Source organism: Eucalyptus grandis, chromosome 6, assembly GCF_016545825.1.
Source record: "Eucalyptus grandis isolate ANBG69807.140 chromosome 6, ASM1654582v1, whole genome shotgun sequence".
NCBI classification, from domain to species: domain Eukaryota; kingdom Viridiplantae; phylum Streptophyta; class Magnoliopsida; order Myrtales; family Myrtaceae; genus Eucalyptus; species Eucalyptus grandis.
In genome coordinates this window covers 41,929,770-41,952,797 of record NC_052617.1, presented here as the reverse complement: position 1 = coordinate 41,952,797, position 23,028 = coordinate 41,929,770, and the positions used below count along the sequence as shown (strand labels likewise).

General features: G+C 38.7%; 1 protein-coding gene and 1 long non-coding RNA gene across 3 annotated transcripts; one reads left to right on the top strand and one right to left on the bottom strand.

Annotated features, from left to right (window-relative positions):
* Positions 1 to 839: 839 nt before the first annotated feature.
* LOC104449890 (golgin candidate 5) lies at positions 840 to 9,967 on the bottom strand. Of its 2 annotated transcripts, none has more exons than XM_010064189.3 (21): positions 9,753 to 9,967; positions 9,217 to 9,520; positions 7,572 to 8,557; positions 6,521 to 6,592; positions 6,087 to 6,161; positions 5,178 to 5,292; positions 4,681 to 4,742; positions 4,503 to 4,550; positions 3,838 to 4,122; positions 3,681 to 3,740; positions 3,500 to 3,583; positions 3,342 to 3,407; positions 3,152 to 3,250; positions 2,861 to 3,079; positions 2,682 to 2,784; positions 2,386 to 2,606; positions 2,128 to 2,187; positions 1,943 to 2,056; positions 1,512 to 1,586; positions 1,352 to 1,429; positions 840 to 1,228 (listed from the first exon to the last, which is right to left on the bottom strand). In XM_010064189.3, exons 2-20 carry the CDS (start codon positions 9,362 to 9,364, stop codon positions 1,394 to 1,396), a joined length of 2,928 nt encoding a protein of 975 aa, XP_010062491.2. In that variant the 5' UTR covers positions 9,365 to 9,520; positions 9,753 to 9,967; the 3' UTR covers positions 840 to 1,228; positions 1,352 to 1,393. The 2 variants fall into 2 exon arrangements, with proteins under 2 accessions (XP_010062491.2, XP_010062492.2); XM_010064190.3 differs by having other exon boundaries at positions 9,217 to 9,431.
* A 4,617-nt stretch (positions 9,968 to 14,584) lies between these two features.
* Positions 14,585 to 20,502, top strand: LOC104449889. The gene is made up of 2 exons (XR_005551848.1): positions 14,585 to 16,262; positions 16,346 to 20,502. It is a non-coding gene; the product is annotated as an uncharacterized LOC104449889 (long non-coding RNA).
* The last annotated feature ends 2,526 nt before the right edge of the window (positions 20,503 to 23,028 follow it).

The window sequence follows — 23,028 nt, the reverse complement described above, 5'->3', positions numbered from 1 at the left end:
TATTTGCTAAAATCGAAAATATGAAGTTAATCTATTGAGTGCGTAGAGGAGGCAGCCTTTCTACTGGAAAGCATGATAAAATCAAAGAAAACAGTCAATCTCTAACAACTTGACAGACCTGGGCACGTATTGTAATCATTGGGATTAGAATGTATTTCATCGTATATATATCATGGCAATTATTTGGTGCTAACGTGCGCCCAGGGGAGGCGTCAGGCCAAACATTTGGATCCGAAGTGTTGTGTAAAGAAGCAGCAAAGTTAGAGACAGAGAGAGAGAGAGAGGGATCTGGAGGCTTCCTACTTCGAGAGTTGCTCAGAGGCAAACACGTGTGTCCTTTGATCTCATTAAGAATTTCCCCCAATGTCCTGGGGATTCGGATCGGCTGTCTCTCAAACTACGCGCGCGCGGTCTGCGCCGACCAATCGTAGGGCGACAATAGCTGTTGGGATCAAGTGGTTCGGAACGCACAACAGGGAGGCACGTGTTTCTGAACCTACGCTTCCGACGCTCGATGGACCATTGGATTTGTCGTTCCCTTTTTCCTTTTCTTTTTTACCAGAAGCACGGAGGCTTTAGATCCAAGAATCTCATGGACTAGCCAGGATGCGACCCATCACTAAATCGATAATCATAGGTAAAAGCGGCCTTAATCCAATCAATTTGCCTTTTTCCTATTATTTAATCCAAGCAATTTGTCGACCCAAAGGATGGTTCGCCTTCTCGGTCGTGCACATGCATGCCTTCATCGGTGGACTGACACTGACAGAGATCTCTAAATAAGACTATTTCAATTCTCAAGATAGTTATCACGACATCAAACGAGAAAAACAAATGCATTTAAAGTTGCAAAATTTCCTTAATTACTCAGTTAGCCGATGTTCGATTAAGAAGCATCTCCCATCAACTAGACAATGAACGAATACACTTTCTCGACACACACTCCCTATCACACAGCAATACACTTGCACGATTATGTTTCATCGGCATTGGTTCATTTCGACGCAAAAAATTATGAGCGACAAAGTTATTACTCTCGCAAAATTGGGAAATCAATCAGAAGTCTTCTAGGAAACAAGAAAAATCGTACACTCCGTAACTTCAATTACACATTGCTTTAGTCTACGGAAATCTGTCACTTTTCCTCTATACAGGAGTAAATCCCGACTGCACGCTTGCAGTCTCAAGACACTTCTCATCAGAAGATCGCTCCACAGATTTTCTCTCCCTGAGCCAAGGAGAACAAAGAAATTCTAAGGTCATAACGAGTCAGGGAAGGGAGAAAAAAATAAGACAACATCAAAGCGATGGATGATGACTCCATGCATGCGCAATGGTTCTGTATCCATACCGTGGAGCCAATGGATGAGAACGGGATGTCCCAATTGAGATATCAAGCGGCACGCATCGATGAACCCAATGTCTGGATCTGTGCTCGAAAAAGGTAGAATCTATCAACAACGGCCAAGTTAATGTACCTTCCCATATAGAAGCTGCTGAAATATTCATACCTGATTCACAAGCAAGTTCACTTGCTCCCTGTACATCTCTTTCAAATCCACAATATCAGCGCGAAGCTCCTCCAGCTAGAAATGTGCAAAAGCATCAGGGCGTAATGTTCTTGAGGAAGTACATATATAAAACAATCTTTGTGATTCCCCAATCTAACATTTGCTACATTGAGCATCAGGCTCTTTTCAACATGTCCATTAAAAAAAAAATGGCAGTACCAGCACATATCAATTCATTTTTGCGCCGAGTTTCATTGACAGAAGCAATATAAGTTTTGAGCATGAAATTTGCATCCACGATAAAATCGCTTTTGTTCTCTTTGCAGTTTAAGTGTAAATTCCATGCTGATAGCTCCCATCACAAAAATAAGGACATGCCCAATTTCGTAGTGGACAATGTGAGTGAAGGTCTTATGGAATTAATACATTACCTCCTCGTCACGTTCACCCATAAGCTCCAGTGCAGCAGAGTGCCGCCGCCTCAGTGCTTCAAGCTCTGCTCGAATCCCAGGGACTGTTGCTGCCTCTGAACGTAACTTTTCACACTGTAGCGGCATAAAGCAAATTTAGTCTCGCCAGATTTTAAAGAACAAATAGATTGACCATCCAAACTCACCTGTGCTGTCAAATTTACTAATTCTTCAGCAAGAGAATCGCGAATAGATTCCATCGATGCCTAAAGTGAGCAAGCAAACGGTGCTTTCAGTACAAAATCAAAAGGAGTAATATTAAATTATACAGGTCCAGAAAAACCCAATGAAAACCAATCATTTGACATGAGATGTAAGAGCAGAATAGAGTTGGAAAACCAATGCACAAGTTAGAAAACTAAGTTTACATTCCAAACAAAAAGTATCATAGAAAAAGTCCGCACCAGACGAGACATGTATGATGCAAGCTCACCCTCCTTCTGACGAAGGGTAGCTTCAAAAGCACTGGGTGTCATGCTCTTCATGTAGTATGGATTCATACTAGTCTCCCCAGCATTTCTCCTCTCGGACATACTATCAGATGAGTCCAAAGATGCTCGTAGGAAATCACTCTCCTCCATGCTGCCCAGGCTGCTGGCGCTTGAAAGCTTTCTGGTCAAAATTCCTGCACATATTTCCAGTAAGATAGAGAAGTAACACAGATACAACCAAGTCAAAAGTTCTGACTGAAGGTTCAAACCATTGTCAAGACCAGGCTTTGCTTTCGGATCAGATATGGCACTAGGAGGAATACGTGATGTCCTTTCCAATTCCAGACGGGCAGTTTTCTCCCTTTCCAATTCCTGCCAGATACAACGTGACTGATTCAGAAAACTAATCATGAGGTAGACATATGTACAAATTCCAGGAAGATGAGACCTGTTGTAAAAGTTCCCTATGCATTAGAGCCTCTTGCAACTCTTGTTTGTGTTTACGTTTCAATTCCCTTATTTCCTCTTCAAGCTGGGTTGCACGACCTTCTAGAGTATCTGCTTCCTCCTTTGCTGCAAGGAATTCCTGCCTATTTTCAGCCGCTCTCTGCCTCTCCTTTTCAAGGGACCTACTTTGCTGAGTCTGCTCAGCTCGTAGGCAGGAAATCTGGACAATGAAAGGATGATCAGCGCTCCCGTATAGGTTAGATTAAGAGCACATTGTTCCTTAAAAGCTAACCTGAGCTTCCAGCACATTAATCCGCGACAAGGTCTGGGATAAACGCTCATTTATAGATCTGGCTCTCTCCTCAGCAGCTGCAGCTTTGGCTTCTTCCTCCTGCAGGTCCCCAATTCCCACGCATGGGAGCAATTAAATTTGCATAATCAAGTGAATGTATGATAAAGACTGTATAAAAAAAGGCAAATACCTGAAGACGAGAATTCAAGGACCTCTCAACAGCAGCCCATGCCTCTGCTTTCCTGGAAGCTGCTTCCTGTCACAAATTGAGGATGCCATAACCATGAACTGCATGCTTGGACAAAAGAAAATCTACAGACTAGTGTCTATTATAAATCATCTCTCAACCTGTATAGCTTCAATCTGCCTTAATAGAGGCCTTGTAGATTCAGGAACTTGTGAAATCAATTCCTCGCATCGTCGTTCACTTTCCTACACACAATTGGAGACATTAAAGTCATGAAAGAAATCTACTAATATGAAAACGGTCAAAATTAATTGCTACACAATTCTAAGAATCTGGACATACTTGGTAGCGTTTCTGGAGATCTTCAATATCCCTGCGAAGCATGTCTTCTCTGAAAACTAACTGCAAGATCCACAGATGCTGACAGGGTCAATGAAATAATATTTCCTGGAAATTCAACTTGATAAAGCCACAAACGGAGTTTGAATATTTTGAGGACCTGCTGTTCCTTTCTACTTAAAGTCTGCCTTAATTCCTCCAGTGTCTGAACTAGCATAGCTTCACGTTCCTCAGCCTCTCTCAGGCGACTCTCCAATTCAATCCTGGCTTCACTGTTAGCACGGGTCTCAGCCAAGGCTTCAGCCTCCTTGGCCGCATTAAGAGCACTAGTATAAAATTCTTTTTGCGCAGACAATTCAGTTTGGTGCTTTTCCATTGTCTCTTGTAGCAATTTCTCTGTTGCTGCCTTGTCCCTCTTTAAGATTTCTGCTTTGTTTTCTTCTACCTAAAGGTCAAACAAGTACAAACGCTTTTACATCAAGCCAGAGAACAAAAGAAGTAATGGTTCATGAGATCCTTTTTGGTGTTATTTTATGTGTCCCACCACTCCCACAAAAATCAATTCAGATAGCATGATCAGGAATTTCAAATATGTAGACAAAAATTGAACTTTCATTAGCTAATGAAAAAATCACTAATTGATTCCATGACAACCAACATAAGCATTGACAGAAATCTAGAAACATTCTCTAAGATAAGAGAGGGTGTGGTAGACATATGAGGCTTAAGCATGAGAAAAGTTTCCCAACATACAAAGCTGTGGCCTGTGAAGGAGTGACAAAGTTTATACAAGCACAAACAAACTAAATGACACTTTTAAAGTACCTGAAGCTTTGTAGTCAATCCTTTCTTCTCTTCTTCAAACTCTCGGATCTAGCTTACAGAATAAAAAGGAAAGGAAGTAAAAATATAACTTGGAACTTTTTAACAAAAATGATTAGACAGATGATTAAAAAAAAGAACATGATTTGGAACTTTTCAGTATTAGAAAATGACTGCTCACCTGAGCCCTTAATTTTCTGATTGTAGATTCTTGAGCAGCTTGTTTTTTGGAAAGCTCTTCACCTGGTAAATAAAAAGGGTCTCTGTGTATGTCATTTATGTATATACTTGCTAAAAACAGAGAAGACTGCAATGGAGAGATCTTAATGGATGACTTCGCATAGGAAGTTTTTTTCCCAACTCTGCAGCAATCATTTTCTGTTCAAGGTTATGAATCTACTAATCACCCTAGACAGTTTTTTCAAAATCATATACATATAGTAGAGAAGGTAGTTTGATTAACCTTGTTTATAAGCAGAAGAAGCAAATACCACAAATGCATTCCAAAATCACCGAGATTTAATCTTTATTTCTCTCATCAAACTTCATTCAGATTGAGTTGCATATAAATTACAATAACAGTAGACTATAAAAATAGCTGAAATGAACATCTAGCCCAAGAAGATCCCCATGTTCAATCCTTTACTAAATGGCATTTGAAGTTCTTCAAACCCATACCTTCAGCCATAACTTGATTGATAATTTCATCTTTTTCCTTGAGAAGAGCGGCAGCATCACTTTTTTTGCTCTGCTCTCTCCTAAGAGTATCTCTTTCTTTAGTCAAAGCATAGACCTGTAATCAAAACGTGACAACATCCAATAAAGCGTAAACCACACCATGCTTTGACAATTACATGTATCTCGGAGAAATATATTACAGGACATACGTCTAACTCTGGAAAACTACACTACTACATGCAATTTTCTAATGTAGCGAGATTAGGACTGAAGAATAGAGAAGAAGAAGAATATGATGCTGGTGTTTTGACTTTATTCTGCCATTACATGTACAAGACATGTTGTTATTGCAACTAACCACATTTCTACTTTCACTTTATTCAATAACTAGACTTGTCTCAACCATGGCAAACCTTGATAATGATGCTAAAGTTCCTCAAAGACTTGATGGAAAACCTTTCTCTATGCATCTTATTGAGTATATTATGCTGGTGTTTCAACTTTATTCTGCCATTACATGTGAGACGAGTTGTCATTACAACCAACTAGATTTCTACTTTCACTTCTATTCAATAACCAGACATTGTCTCAGCCACAGCAAACCTTGAAAATAATGTTAAAGTGCCTCAAAAACTTGATGGAAAATCTTTCTCTCTGCATCTTCCTAAGTTTACTTCTTCATAAACAAGAGAAACCATTAGCTTCCACATCTGCTAGCATGTGAAAGGTACTACATTTTAGAAAAATCCACATCAGCTCTGTTGTGAAGGTATATGCGTAGATAATCATTACCATAAGTTTTCAATAAAAAGTTTTGAACTTATGATTCAGCTATGCAATGACAAAATTTTCACTATGCACATGAATAGGACCCATCTTTTTAACATCAATGACAAATGGAAGACACACCTTTCTTTCGAGAGTTGCAACACGTTGGTGGTATTCCTCTCGCAAAGTCTCAACTTCAGCATCATTTGATTTCCTCTGATCCACATTTATCAACAGTTAGTATAAGAAGTAGAACAAATGAAGGGATGAAGATTATGTTACCAAGGACCAAATCCTCTTACTTAATGCAGTTCAGCATCACATGGGCAAATGGAATGTCGTGCATCAAACTGATTGCAGTGATAAAGTTACGTAATATCTAAAGACTAGACCATAACTCCAAGCTACGTATCAAAAAGCTACGTGATGGGGCTACAATTGAAAAGTTACATCTGATGCATGCTATCCACCCCCACAGTAAGATATGGATAAGCAGTATCTTGAAAATATTTTCTTCAAAGCATGGCAGTATGCTTGCAATGATACTCGAGTGGGGGCCTCAGAAGTCAATGTACCTTTAGATCATCAACAAGAGCTTTTAATTGCTCATTTTCATTCATCAACTTTGCAATCTCATCTGCTTTTGCCTGGAAAAAGAACAATAGAAACCAGTATAAATCTCCAAAGGTATGTAGAAAGAATAATAGTCCTGCAAAATTCTTATTGCAGATTCTAAAAGAGGCAGACATTGGAAAGATTTACGAGCAAACAACTTGATCATCAGACATTAAAGAAAATCAGCAAGTTGATGACTTGAGTCACTAAAGAAAAAGGCCCACTGCACACTTATCATCTTAAAAGACTTGAAAAGCCTCCAAGAAAAAACCTTTGATACCCAGAAGTTCACACTCAAAGCAGCTATGGACAATTGAGTCCTTAAACCTTCCCAAAAGAGGCATCTCCTTGGTGCCTCCACATAAATGGGCTGCCCATGCCCATTACTTTTCCTGTTATTGCCTCATTAATGGCCTTCTTAACAACTTCAATGAACATACCATGATCCAAAAATCACAGAACAGTACAAAAAAATTTGCAGCATTAGTCATCAAAAACCATCTCTTCATGGCGATGAATTTGATGACAGTACGAAGAAAGTCAGCTTAAAAGAACTAAACTCGATTCGCAATTCACAACATCACCTCTATGCTAAAGCAATTCATAGGTTTTCAAAATGTTTCTCCATACAAGCGTAATTGCAAATTAAAACAGCAACTCTAAAGTCATGTGAAAACAAATACCAAAAGAAGATGTCATCATCAATGCTCATTCATAGAGTATTAAGCTTCACCTAATTAAAATGAAAGGAGCCAAAGAATCCTGATGAGATGGCTCTGATCCCCACTAAACAACCACAAGAAACCACTCACAAAGCTCACGATTCAAACAAGCAAGCAGAAAAAAGAAGTGCTTAACTATGAGGTGAACTTGCCCTATATCTTACAATCAAAGATCCAAAGGGACACAGGGGATACAGATTCGTTACAAGCAGGCTATGAGTTTCACTTCTAACACAAAATGATTAATCACCCACATAAATCATTCATGTAGCAATTATTGATGATGTACCTGAGCTTGCCTTGCAGCACCTTGCAATGCTGTCTCCATCATCTTCATCTCCCTTTTCACCGTCTCTAATTCTTGTGCAGCATCTGAAGTGTCAGAAACATTTGAAACTGAGCTTAAACGTTGTTCTTGGACGTCAGCTTCATGAGCGTGAGCACTATTCAGTTGTTGAATCACTTCAACTGAATCATCAACTTCAGATGGTTTCTCAGGCATAGTTTCAGCCATTGGAACAATCCCATCCTTATCATGAGAGAACATCTGTGAACTGTCTTCTGAAGCAAGTACATTAGGTGAGTAATCCCTGGAAATTTCACCAGCACTACCAGACTCGTCTGCAGATACAATTGGCAAGCCAGATAGCTCAGGCCCACCTTTCGCAGGGGTATCAATTGTCCCTGATTGATCTAACGAATTCTTCTCCATAATATCTTCTGCCCGTGTTGTATCTGTGGCAACAACCTCATGCAAATCAACAGCCTCAGATGATTCATCTGCTACAGGAGGACTACCCTCAGCTTGATCTGCTTCCAGGTTTTCCACTATGGCTTCTGCCCTTACTGGACTTCCAGAAGCATTTGTTTCTAGGCTCTCCTTCTGTTCTACATTATCAACTGCTTTTGATGTCTCAAGATTCTCAGCATTATGCAGTTCATCATGTGGCGGTGCTGATACAGATACAACTTCTTCATGATCTGATGTTGCCTTTTCTGTTTCCTCCATTGTCTCTGAATGTTCATCATGCTTCTTCAGCTTGGGCTCTTCCTTTATGTCTTCAGCAAGCACAGTATTTTCCACCTGTCTATCCCGCGACCCATCAATTTCAGCTGTCTCTTCCTCCTCACCTTTAGATGGATGCTCTGGAGATCCTGATTGTTTTGGTGATTCTACAGTGGCATCCTCACTTCTTTGCCCCATAAAAGAGATGACAGGTTCAAATAATGCCTTTCCGTCAGTGGCTGATGTCCACATACCTGAGGCTGATGGACCTGTCGAATGGTTTCAACTTTAAAATAGCTGCAAAATCTTTCAAAAGTTTTAAGAAAATCCATGTCTATATTATGTCCAATTACAAGATCAACTGTAGGAAGATGGAGTTTTGTCTTCATAATACATAAATGCATCAGCATTGTGATATAGTCCTGTGCCCAAAGGTTGGATGCTACAAGCAACAAGGTTACCAGAATTCTCGCAGTAAAGGCCTTAGTTTGAAACTTCACTAAAGGCCCTTGAATCCACATGCCTTGCAATAATAGACGGTGCACAATTCACACAAGAATCACATGACCAAGCAACATGAGTAGACAATTTTTCATAACTCTTTCATTTCATTCCTAACATTGTTCTGTCCTCACTGTCAGCATGTTACTGGAGCTTCTAAAACTGGAAGTACAGGAAAACTTGAACTTCAAAACTGAGAGAACAATTCTCAAAGTCTCTAAACAAATGCAAATACTTTCTAGTTTCTCAATTCCCATGAAATGAATCTGAAGTGACAGCCAAACTTTCTGGATCGCGTTCCAGACTAGCAAATTATCAATTGCAAATGACATGCCAAGGTCTATTGCGCCAGGTGAGCGAAATGTCTAACCTTGCAGCAACTTAAGATAATAAGCGAGAAAAAATAACAATGTCGCATGGTGAATACCTTCATTGCTCGACTCCGACTTCTCCTCGTATCCCAAAGCACTGTCGAAATTCTTCTCAATGTTCTTCACACTCTCGCTGAGCTTATTCACCGCACCCGCTAAATCGGGGAAGTTCCCCAATGAGACCCTCCCACTGAACCATGCCATCTCCAATTACCAACTAAAAAGCAAGCGCCCCAGACTCTGAGCAGCCAGTCCAGACACATCAACAGCCCTGGCATTCACAGTACACCATGATCACGCGATGCGACGTAATCCATAGCGGCAGCCCGAGGCCATTACCGAACGCAACTGAGACTCGAACTGAAAAATCAATCACCGACGTGCCTAAATCAGCTCGCCGAATCCAACAACGCAAAAAGAAAAAATCCCAAAGAACGGAAATGACATCACGTGGAACGATCGAGAACTGACACGACAACTTGCTCGGGCCAAACGCGACCGACTCCGGACACACGCGAACGCGGGATAACCGAATCGGACGACGCGATTCCTCGAACTCGCGACGGCGGGCGGATTGGAAATCGAGCATTACCGTGCCAAGATCAGCTCGCGGAATTCGGCGACGACGGCAGGGAGAAGATCGACGTCGCGGAAGCACGCCGGCCGGCGGGAGGAGGAGTCCCCGATCCCTCCTCGGAGATGCGGGCCGCCGCTAAATCTGGATCGAGCGGCTCGGCTCCATCGGGTTTCGCGATCGAACTCGGCGATTCCCTCCGTGGATTTGGGGGGGAGAGGAGCGATCGCAGTCGAGTGGAATGACGGGAAATGCTTCGTAACGAGGCAGGACGGGGTCGATCTGACTCGGAGAGGTCGAAAATGAAATCGTGCGGTAAAAATTTTCTTCATTTTATTCGGAATGCCAAAAATGCGAGAGAAAATGAAAATAAAATAAAAAGAGAAAATTATATCTAATTTTGATGTATCCGCACCACCGAATTAGAGGCATTGTCAAATTCAGCGATTGATATTCGTGTTCCGGTTTAATAATTCAGTCGAACAGTCATTTTCTATGTCCAAAGAATATTACTGTTCTCTATTTCAATTTCGTGAAAAAAATTAAATTGTAAATTTTCGAGTGAGAATTATAGATTATGGTAAACTCAAAAGTTCCATTATACTTTCTGCAATCCATCTTATAATGATTAAAAGATAGATTAAAGGATAAAGTTTCATTTGTTTTATAAGAAATAATTTATCCAAAAATATTTTGCTAAAAATGTTTGCTTCTATCACTTAAAATAATTAGTCAATTAAAAATGTTTTCATTGTTAATAATAATTTATATTTAAATATCTTTGAAAATTATAAGAATATTTTTCGTTCATTTATTTTTTATTTTTTATAACCCCGAAACTCTTGACAAATTGGCTGATGAAACTGAGGTAAACTAAGGGCGACGTTCGTTCATTTATTTTTATAAGTAATATAAGTAATATTTTTAGAAAAAGATATTTTTCAAACCTTTCATTTTTACGAAATAAATAAAGTTAAAGTCTAAGTGTCATGAAAGCTTCTTGAAGCACTATCGGGGATGAGGACATGATTTGCAAATTAATCAATTTTATCTTTCTTTATACACGTGTCTTTTGGCAAATAAACTTGATACATCAAATTATACGGTGAAAATTATAGTTGGATTGACCGAGACCACGGAAAAATGTTCCCCCGCTCCAGTATCATGTACTGAGGTGACGTTTGGTTGGTAGCGTAAGAACAAAGTTATTATATAGATAATGATATAAATAATTTATAAACTTTGACTTAATATTTAACGTAACCTTTAAAGTTTTAATTTATTAATGAGATCTGTGAACTTTAATTTGATGTGTAATGCGGTTTATGTATTATTAATTCATTCAATATGATTTTTTGACTGTTATATTAAACATTTTAATATGATTCAGGGACCACATTTGATACGAATGAAAAGTCTATGGACTACGCTAAACAAATTAAAAATTCAGAGATTATATTGTACGTTAAACCAAAATTCAATAACCATTTATGTCACTTTCCCTAAAATATAAGATAAGATGGGATACGAAATCCTCCAAATTGTTGAGCGTTTTGTACATGGAGGTCGGGATTGCAAGCAATAAGAAGTTCAATTAAGCTTTTTTCTCTTAAAAGAAAAATGCTTCTAAAGCTGAGAATGAGGACAAAAAAATACTAATGATGCATTTAGTAACTTATTATGTTCTCAAGAACTAATTTTACTCAAAATATTTTTTTTTTTCTTTTCATTCATTTGGACTAGTTTTCAAGCATTCAAACGTATTTGGTAACTTTACAAAATCTTTTTTTTTTTTTTTTTTTTTTTTTTAAGGTAAGAAATATATTGATATTGCAAAGAAAAACAAGTAAACGGGCCACGAGGCATCAAGAAATAAGCACTCTACAAGACAGTCTAAGAAGAGTGAAGGGGTGCCAAGGGACCAAAGGGAACAAAACAACCAACAAGCCGAGAGGCCGAACAACAAAGGGAAGAACTAAGACCTACAACCTCTATTACAAGAAAATAGAAGGACTTAAGTCCCAACTCCGCTGCAGCCGTCTATTCTTCGGATATCCACCACATGCTTGAATGTCATTGCTTTGTCTTTGACGGCCTTGCAAAGATGCATCTTCATCGCCGGATAAAGAGGGCCTGATTTCTAAAAAATCATATTGTTGCGTTCTTTCCATATGATATAACAAAGAGCACCATAGCTAAAACGAGCGAGATTGATAGAATCCCCACCGAGAAACGATTGGAGGCCCAATCAAGATTTTCCCGCCACGATTTATTGCGCGCTAACCGACATTAAACTTTGCAGCCCAATAGGAAGCAAGGTTACCTAGAACACGACAAGCAAAGAACAGATGATCCACGAATCGGGTCTGCCGAGCAAAACGGGCAAGAGGTCACTGGAATCGCCGCCCAAGAGAGGAGCATAACTTGAGTAGGCGCCTATTACGGCAATAAGCCACAAATGGGTTTGGTACCTAGGCGGCATGGCTGTACTCCACACAAAAGAAGACCACGGCACCACATTACAAAATCTTTTTTTTTATACCCAATAACTTTACAAAATCTTTATTCATGAAATAAATAAATAAAATAGGAATGCGTTTGATAAGAGCCTCAAATTTTTTAAGATGTGAAATTTCTTTTATTTTTAATAAATTTTGATATTTTTCTTATTCTTATTCTTTTTCTAGCCGGTTGCTCACCGTCATCGAGCCCATGTGAGTAGCTAGAGAAGGAACAAGAAGGAAAAAGAAAAATGATTTGATTTGATTCTAGAATTGTTATTGGAAACAGAGAAGTAATTTTTTTTTCTACTTTTTGATTTTTTTACAAATCTATACCCTGATCTGTTCTTAATATTGAAAAATTATCTGATGTTATCATATGAATTTCTGTTTTTTTATGTTTTTTAGAACAAAAGAATAGAAATAACTCTAAATTGGCCAGTGTAGGGCCTAAACGGACAACGGAGCTTAGGCGCAGTTGGGATTGTCGTGTCCTGTGCTCAGCATGCCAAGCTTGGCCCGACATTGACGGGGTACGGTTGGGCCCGGCACCAGATTTTCCCGTGCCTAGATTGGGTACTCGGCCTTGGCCCAAATTTTTATCCATAAAAACAATTTTGTTTTCAATATTACAATGCAAGTACATCTCAAGTAATTTGGAAAATAAAAATAAACGAATGATGCCCGGACAACGATAGCACACAAATTATACCCAAGAGAATGTCGAACAAATTTGATGTCGCTCTGATCCTGTTCACTCTGGGCATGTTTGTCTAGAGCAATTTTCACAGAAACAACCATGCCCTCCACATCCACTTACAGATTTTTCTTTGACAAGTTGCACTTGTCTTCCCAAATCCATTGTCTAGTATTGGACATTGGCTCCGATGGTATCTCGATCCCGGTGGGGTTAATGGTCATGACCGAAAGAATCGGAAAACCAATTGAGCTTCCTTTTCGTTTTTTTATACCATTGACATTGTATTCACCAGTGCTATTGATATGTTCAGAGGTGGTATTCAAAATAGTTTGTTCCCAAGCATGAATCCTACTCATTTGTATATGAAACGAAGGCCTAGGAAGAGGTAGTAAGTTGTTTTGCTTCTTATGAAATGTGAATCGTATAAATTCCGAAAACCGCTCGATGAGGACACCATCTCCATCCATAAGATGGAACTTGTGAATTGAATCGAGTAGCATATGCATCACGCATATTCCAAAGCCAATTCATCGCCATCGATAATATTTGCCTCCTCACTTAGTTTCAAATTTTTCGCTACATAGAACATAGAGTTTCGACCCTCTCCAAGTTGAACATTTGTTCCAAGATAGTAGACAAAACAAACAAGCATAATGTCCATGTAATATTTGTTGCCTTCACGACTAGTAATAGTTTCGTTGAAGAAGGGATGACCCCTCTTTTACCAATTTTAATTGACATCTTGTAAAGAAACGGAACGGTTCGATTAATTGACAAATAATCGCTAGTGCCCAAAGTATATATTATATCACGAAGAACCTACAAGAAATCTCTAGACTTTAGCAACCGTCCAAAATTGTTGTGTGAATATTGAAAAATTAGCACTTCCACTATAAGTGGAGTAGAGTGCGGGCACACTTATTTTCTCACATGCCTTCTTCAACATCTCGTACATTGAATTCTACCCCATTCTCATGTCAAGATGGAGTTTTCCAGCCTGTCTTTGATGTGGATATAATGTTCAACTTTTTTTATGCTGAAAATGAATGTAATGTTTTGAAGAGGATCGTAAAATTGACAAGACGGTCTTGCTAGCAACCAGAGAAAAGAATATTGATTAAAGGCGAGAGACATCGAAAGAGTGATCACTCTTTTAATAGTAGCATATATTTTCTAAAATTATCATAATGTCTATTATTTAAAAAAAAAAAAGAGAGGTTACCCTTTGAAACTGTAAATTTTCTATTTGATTGTTTCGTAAATATCTTAATCATAAACCACATAAGAAAAGGAAAGGAAAGGAAAGAAAAGGAAAAGCGTGTTATTCGGTTGCCTTGTGATAAAAAATACAAAACAAACTTGAATTTTTCCAGATACTCTGGTCAACTATGAACGAGTCTGATTTTTTAATTTTTTTAGAAGTCCTCTATTTTTAACCTTTTTCTTTAGAAATTAAAGGGCTCCCATAATTTAACTTTATCCCCGTGCAAAACAATTAAAATCAAGATATATTTTCAATAATAATGTTTTTCGAAATAGAAACGATTCTTCGTTTTCAAATTCCGGCCGGGAATTGTTTATTAAATTAACTTTTCGCGGTAATAAATTCGACGGGGCATAGGAAAGGACGCGGCGACGAGGCTCTCACAATCAAATTCCATAGTCCTGAAGAGTTCGCTCCGCGTCACGGCTCGTCCCCTTCGACGGCGAAACTTGGCGGGAGGTCGGAAGCGCTCGAGCGCGCAGGACCTCGACTCTCGGTCTCGCTTCGTCGACGATCGCTCGATCGCGACGGAGCGATCTCGAGACACGAAGCCTCCGGCGCGGCTCCAGATCCCTCCTCTCGCTTTTCCGCCTCGCCGCGTACGTGGCCGGCGTTCATCCGCTTCTCCGGCCGGGCGCGTGCGGTCTTTCTCGACGACGACCTCCCGCGCTAGCGTTAGGTTCGGATTTGGTTTCGCCCGAGGGGGGAGCGCGTATCGCGAGAGTGGAGGAGGGGGTTCTGTTTTGGAGCGGAAAGCGGGGGAGTAAGTTGACTCGAGAGAGAATTTTCGGCGTTCTTTCTGATTCGGTCGTGTGTTTTGTTGCGATGCATTAGCGCTCGCTCTGTTAGGCGACGCATCGATCGTTTCCCGAGAGCCTTGCAACTTCTGATGGTTTTTTTCGGAGTGATGTGGAGTCTAACCGTTTAATTCCAAAGTGCAAAACCGCGCGGGATCGTGTTCGATAATTTGTCGGAATGTTTTGAATGTCGTTGAAAATTTATTAGCAGATGTTTGAATAAAGGTTTCGACTGACATATGGGCCTTTGGCTTCTAAACTCTTGCTTCTGGTTTGAAAGTTTGAATGCATTCTTTTCGAGGTTTGCTCAGGTTCCCTGGGAAGAGTGACACGTCACTCCACGCACAAGGGTTTCGAAAAGACTTAATTAAACATAGGGTGTTTACTACACCCAACATTATGGTAGAATCATGATAGGGCCTTATATTATATCTGTTTGATTTGTTGGTAGTAGCTGTTAGATTCTTTTGTGAAATGTTGCCATTTTTCAGACAATCTATATTAGGACAAGAAAACGTGGCAAGAAAATGTGGGTAATTTCTTTGTCTATTTGATAAATCATTCACTTTTTTTATGGTTAGAATAGTTTAATGTTTCAATGCTGTTCTGATATTGGTATGAAACCTAGATGCTGCCTCTGCATGACGTAGCCATATCTGTTTCATATGGTCAAGACTGAATAATTACAGAGTGAGGCTTAGAAACAGCAATGGGAGGATACATATAAAAAATTCTCAGTCATTTAGTTCTCTTATATTCTTGCCTTTAGCGGTTCTTGTTACAAAACCTTACTGGAGCAGAAACTAATAAGGATTGTGCCCATCTGTATAAACTCTCCACACTGGATTCCCCAAAATTTGGAAGTGAAAACTTCTGATCTTGTACCCGTTCCTAAGCTCTGTGAGCCTGATTTTTCTTGAATGAAGAATATTACGGGTAAATAGATGGCATGCCAGCTAATAACTTAATATGAGATGCCAAAGAGAAATATGATTGATGTGAATTTTTGGAATTTAAGAATGAGGTTCAAGTATCAGTTTATTGAAATGGAAAAATGGATAGGTGCAATTATTTGAATACCACAAGTGTAATGATTTTTGGAAGCTGAGATTATGTGTACTCCTTGAATATCTATTCTCAGGAAGCTGAGAAAACAATGTAGAACCTCTAAATTCAGATCTTGCATCGCCTTCCTAAGCTCCACAAGCCATTCCCCTTTCTTGCACGTGTAGATTGCCAGGCCAGCAGATGACATACCAGTTGATAGTTAAGTCCTTTTTACAAGAGTTGCATATAATTTGGCTACCTTGGCCACTGAGCCCTGATATGGGAGGTCATTCCTCTTGCAGATCCTGGGTCTGCAAATACTTTCCCAACTGTTCAGCAATTTGACAGAGCTATGAGCTACACCATTGAAGAAGATATATAAACTGTTTTGGGTTTTGACCAGAGTATGGAAGAGGACTCTCATTAATGGAACTTAGATTTCCTTTATTAGTTGGAACTATGAAGAGCTTACCTCTTTCATGAGGACATTTTTTGTAGAAAGAGATTGCAAACATTTTCAGTCCCCTGGTAAATGAAATTTCAAAGGAGTTCTTCATCTTGCTTGATTAGAAATTTAAGATGATAGGGATGTCCTATGATTATTGAATTTTGATTTACTTGGGCACAAAGATTCAGTTTGTGCATTTTAATGAAAAAAGTGCACTGGAAGGTGCACAAGTCCTTTCGCTGGGTGTTGCTTATGTGGCAGTTTGAGAGGGTTCAATGTCGGAAAAATCAGAGAGGTTTTGATTTGAAGGATTTGATTAAATTTTTTTAAAAAGGTTTAGACTTGATTGTATCAATTGAAATATATAGAATTTGATTGCATGTAAATTTTACATGTGAAGCTTAGGATTTTGGTGATAATTTTTCTGATTTGTGACATAGCCAAGCCTCTCTCTAGAATAAAGGATGATAATAAGCTTTTGCTATGACTATAGATTGATGTAGCATGCTTCAGTTGTGATGGCACCGGATGAAGATGGAACTGTAAATTGTTTCGAATCAGAAGCTAGGAAGTAATGGAAAATTCTAATGACAGATTAGTTAAGTTAGATGAGTTATCTCCTGTAATTGCTATGTGTTTGATGCTCTAGGGAGTCATTACAGGAAAAAGAAAGTATTTTGCATTATAATTAAAAGATTCGAGGCTTCCATGTGATTTATAACTAGTTTAGTCAAGTTAGATGTGATTTATAACTGCAATTCCTTTAGTTTAAGTTAGATGAGAGTCTAGGATGTGAATGCATTTCGTATGTGAAGCTTACGAATGTTGGTGCAATTTTCTCGATTTTCGACATTGTCAAACCTTTTTATAAAATAAATGAATTCTAATAAGCTTTTGCTATAACTATAATGTTGCATGCTTCAATTGTAATGGATGAAGTTGGAACTGGGAATTGCTTAGAATCAAAATCTAGGAAGTATTAGAAACTGTTAATGACAGATTAGTTATGTTAGATGAGTTTTTATCTTCTGTGATTGCTATCTTCTGCTGGTTTGAAGGTCTTTGATGCTCTAGGAAGTCAGTACAAAATAAAATTTCTGCATCATTATTAATCAACAGATTTGAAGCTTCCGGGTGATTTATAACTAGATTAGTTAAGTTAGATGTGATTTATGACTAGAATTCCTTTAGTTAAGTTAGATGAGAGTTTGCGATCTGAATGCATTTCATATATGAAGCTTAGGATTTTTGGTGCAATTTTCCTGATTTTCGACATAGTTAAACCTCTCCCTAGAAAGTAAGGAATTCTAATAGGCTTTTGCTATTGCTATGATGTTGCATGCTTCAATTGTAATGGCACCAGATGAAGCTGGAAGTGTAAATTGCTTAGAATCAGAAGCTAGGAAGTAATAGAAAATGCTAATGACAGATTAGTTAAGTTAGATGAGAGTTTATCTCCTGTAATTGCTGTCTTCTGCTGGTTTGAAGGTGTTTGATGCTCTAGGAAGTCTTGACAGAAAAAATTCTACATCATCACTTACAGAGTCGAGGCACCCATGTGATTTATAACTAGATTAGTTAAGTTAGATGAGAATTTATCTCCTGTAATTGCTATCTTCTTCTGGTTTGGAGGTGGTTGACGCTATAGGAAGTTATTATGAACAGGAAATTTCTGCATCAGACTTCCATGTGATTTATAACTGTTCATTGGTATGTTAGGCATTAGGGGTGATCGTTCTGTTCCTGATCATGCCTAGCAGAGAAACTTTTGCAATATGACTTAGATTTAATGGCCATAACTAACTTAATTTCAATTTAATTAATGGAAAGCTATGAAACTGTACTCCATAATGTTCTCCTGGCATCTCATCCTCTGTTATTCTATTTTACTGTGTCAAAGATATTAAAAGTCATTATACAAAAAGAATTATGTTTTTTTAATTTAGATTGACAGCCATTGCTACTTAAAAACTTAGATATCTCCAAGGTACCTTCTTGTAAAACTGACCGATCTTCACGCCAGATTAAAATGTTGTAAGCCAAGTACGATTTTGGTGCAACTTGGTGTCTCTTCCCAGATCTATTGCCATCCTGCCTTCAGGTAGAATATTGAATGCGATGGGGCCTTCCCAGGGCTCCCTGCATTTCCAAGATTCATTCTTAGCTGGATTTAAAAAAAAAAAAAAAAAAAAAACCTTAAAAGTGGATTAAGCTGAAACTTAAGTTGCTGAGTTAGCTGTAATCATCTGTCTACTATAAGGTTGTAATTTTTCTGTACTGGATTGTCAGTCATCAAATTTCTGTATTATTGTTTCGTACATTCAGCTCCTTGAATGATTTAAACTTTTAATGAGACAGCTTTTTCCTGTAAAGTATAGCCTGTGGGGGCAGCTTGTGGATGGGATAAGATTATCAGATGACACAGTAAATCCAGTGGAGGCTCGTTTCTTATTTTTTAAGCTATAACCTTAAGACCAACCTGAAACTTTAAATAAAAATATTTACAGGACCCATATTATAGAGTTAGTTTTGGACTGGTAGTTGTTACTTCTTTTCTTTTTTCCAGCTATAGGAGTTTTGAGTCATTATAACTCCTGCAGTTACTTTTATGTGGAAACTATAATGCCTTAAGGGAGATGATTGAGTTTTGTAATAGAAGAAAACTTTCATGGGCAGAACCTTATCCTGTGAACCGTCCTATCTATGAAATGTTTGAACAGTTGCAGTATATAGTGGATTCACTAATTATGTCATTGAAATGTCAAGATTCATGATGGATGGTTTGTGAAGAAATGCGATTGCTGTTCATAATCGGTATTACATATACTGAACATTAAAATCGCATTTCTGAAATTTTACTCATCAAGGTGATGCTGCGATGTAGTCATAGTAACTGCAGTGTTCAGTGTTTGGAGTGGGAAGAATAACATAAAACACAGATGTTCTTGTTTAGAGGGATATGGAAAGGCTCAAAGCAGAACATGACATCCTTACCCTGAATGGATGCTAAAGTGGATGATTTGCTCATGTCAAGGGACATGAACTGATTGAGACATACAGGATGGCAATAGAACAGTGGTACATGGTACATGTTTACATTCCCTAACCTCAATATTGGTTGATAGATTTATGTTCTATGAAAGACAGGCACTATGGATCATTAGAACCGTTAGTCTTATTTTAATAATACCTATAGCCTCTCTCTCTTTCTCTCTCTCTCCCCCTCCCTACACAGATGTGGGTCATTTCATTTCAATTCCCGACACATGTTTTGGCAAGTTATTAACTAGTGCCCACCTCTTCCCTTTCTCACATGCAGAGAACACACGGAGAGAAAATTTCTTGTCATAGTTCAATTACCATTGGGGGACAAAGCAAAGTGGAGAATCCATTTTCCCCTTAAAGCTTGAATGACCTTTAGGTGAAGTGCGAAGCATTCATGAATGAGTGACACTAAAGTGTATGTACACTCTTCAGATCTCCTTAAAGAATAACCTACTCCACAAAATTTGTTAGCATTTATTCCATCTCATTATATTGCATTATTTGGTCCTGCATGGCAATCTGTGGTAGTAGCTTTTCACCTGCTGTCCAAAACAACCATTTCATCTACTCTTCAATAACTACCTGTCTCCCAAAGTTGGATAGGTTCTAAGGAGCTTTTGTCTGAAGCATGATCCCACAAACTTCCTGAAAACATTGCTAATACAGATTGCTGTGCCATCCTTATTTGACTCGATTTTCGGTGAAACAGCATTGAAATTGGATGATCTTTCCACATGTCGTGGGCCCAACTCCTTTGGTGTTCCAGTTACCTTCCCGTTGCGTGTCGTGTTTGGATTTTTTTATCAGCTTGTTGATTGGAAATTTCTAATTGAATATCTTGTTATTAGCATCAGACATGACCAATTACTTTACCAGAAAACTTATATGTGTAAGTACAAATTCTTGTGTAAACATGGTTTTGGCTTCTTGGAAGACCGCTTGAATAAGCAAAATCTTGTTACGTAATAGGTTATGACTTTTTTTTTGTTGGTTTCACCAGAATTTTTCAACAAAAGTTTCATATAAGGTTTATGGAACTAAGGTTGCGTGTTCTTCTTCGATTCCGTCATGTCTCTATTAGGGTGCTGGCCACCTTCTCTGCAATTTTTCTGTACTTATGTTGTAGACGACTGATTATTCTTGTGCACGCTTCTCTTAGAATGATACAATTCCGAAATGGCTATGCAGTACTGTCTAGAAGGACAAAGGGAATGAATACAGCCATGGTGCACGAAAAAAGACCATACATGGAGATCAAAATTGACCAAACTTTAATTGAACCTCTCTCTCTCTGGTGTGCATGCGGGTGCTTGAATTTGTGCTTGTGGCCATGGTGGGGGCGATGCGTACAGAGTGCTTGTTTTGCAATTGGAAATTGAGTCTTAATGTGCCCATGTTCTTGCTTAAGTATGCGAGATATTTGCTATATAAGTAAGGATTGACATTCAGCTCTGCGATCGATCCATTTTCACCCATCCTTTTTCTTTTGCCTGGGGGTTTGCAGGATGCATTTGCACATCAGTTACCTTCAAAAGCGGAATTGTATTACTCTGGGGAAGCACCATTTTGGTTCATTAGTTACATCATTAATGCTTCTTTGAAGGCCGCCCTCTGCTTTCTGCTCATAGGCTTTTTGAGTTCTATCCTAGGCCTCCAATTTCCATTATCTAACTCAGTAGAATTTTAGCTCAGATAGTTTTTTTTTTTGGTCGGTAGCTCAGATAGTTAGGTCTTCCATTTTATCTGAATATTCCGTATTTTGAGTTTCGCAAACTGCAAGCACAACTGGGTAGACAACTACAAGGGATTAGAAAAAGACTTGAACATAAAGAAAGCGAAGATACCCCTTTTCTGGCAGATTTCTGGGCTGCTCTCTTTTTTTTTCCCCCTTTTGTTGACAGGTGATGCTTTTTCTTAGGATGGATAAAGTGGAGGGGGAATTTCAAAAGAAACTCCAATCAACTAGTACTATTATTGCTACTAGGTTTTGCTTGGCTCATGTGATTGCTTCCTAGTATCTACCATTCCTAACTACCTTTTCCCCCCGGAGCATGTGGGAAATGAAGACAAGCAATTTATGAGGCGGTGATTTGAATTGCGGATCGAAATAATCATAACCCATATGGCACCAAAACTTTAATTATGGATGGTGATGGATCATGATGGCGGGGGTGAATTCTTTTATCGTCCAGTTGTATGAGCAATATCGATGTCAATAATCAGCAAACAAAAGGAAATGAGAATCTCCACCCTTCAAGAAAGATTATCACTAAGTCTACGTCGCAGTACATTAATTTCTTATGCAGAAGCTTTTATTTTATCAATTTTTTTTTTTGGAAATTAGGATCTTTTATTTGACGGTCCACCGCGTGCTTCGCTAATAGTTATTCACATGAAGCTGAGATCCACCAAAATCTGAACATGTAGATGAGAAATGGTGGGGGACAGCGTTTAGCATTTACACTGGTTCTGCTGTTTCCTGACACCCAAAGCTTGCCAGTCAACCACGAAGTATGTATTCTAGTATTTTTCTTTCCTTTCTGTTTGTTACGTATGTGTTTGTCTTAAATGGGGGAGGGATATATATTTTAGGGGGAAAAAGTTGCTGCTTGAATCTGCTGGTGATTCTAATTGAAGGGCGGCAATTCGTACTATGTCATGTAATTAACGTTGACTATGCATGTTATTTTGTGTTGTCATCAAAATGCTTTGTCGCGATGACAGTGTTTTTCTTTTCCTTTCTTTTTGACAAGTCCGTTTGCCTTTTCATTTCAACCAGAGAAAATGGGAGGACGAGATCCCATTACAAGCCCACACCCGAGCGCACTCTTCATTAAAAGCCACCATCCTAGCAGCACAACGAAACAACTACTCATTGAATCAACAACTCCATAAAGCAACAAATTACAAGCAAAGTATTTGCTGACTATCGAGGTAGCGCACATTCCAATTCAAGAAAAGCTACTTACAAAAAGTTTTTCATATTCATTTATGTCAATTTGGAGTTAGGTCGTATCATATGTTGGATTAGGGCTTTTTCTTAGTAAACCTAAGTGTCAAATTAGGAATCGCCACCCTTAATTTTCAATCCCCATCTCTTAAGTTCTAGTCCATGAGACTAATCCCTAAAGGCCTATCCCATTTTCTGGGCACCCAAATGCGTAAGATTCCTCGTGTACCATGCTTTTAAAAAGAGAGTGTGAAAATAGAAATCCACGAATTTGCTTAGACGGAGTCAGCTTGGAATATTCTAAACTTCAAAGCTCTGCAATTTCGCAAAAGGGACGAGATTAGTCACGCCGATGGGATGACTTGCATGTAATTTACTTGCCGTAATAACCTACCTTAAACAAAGGCAAACACATCGCTTTCATGGAGCTTATTTCAGCTATTATAATCTAATGCTAATGGGAATCTTGTAAAATCACTCCTGGAATGCAAATTCAATACCTTTGGAGTCTATTTCCTTTTTGTGCAGATGATGTCACTGTG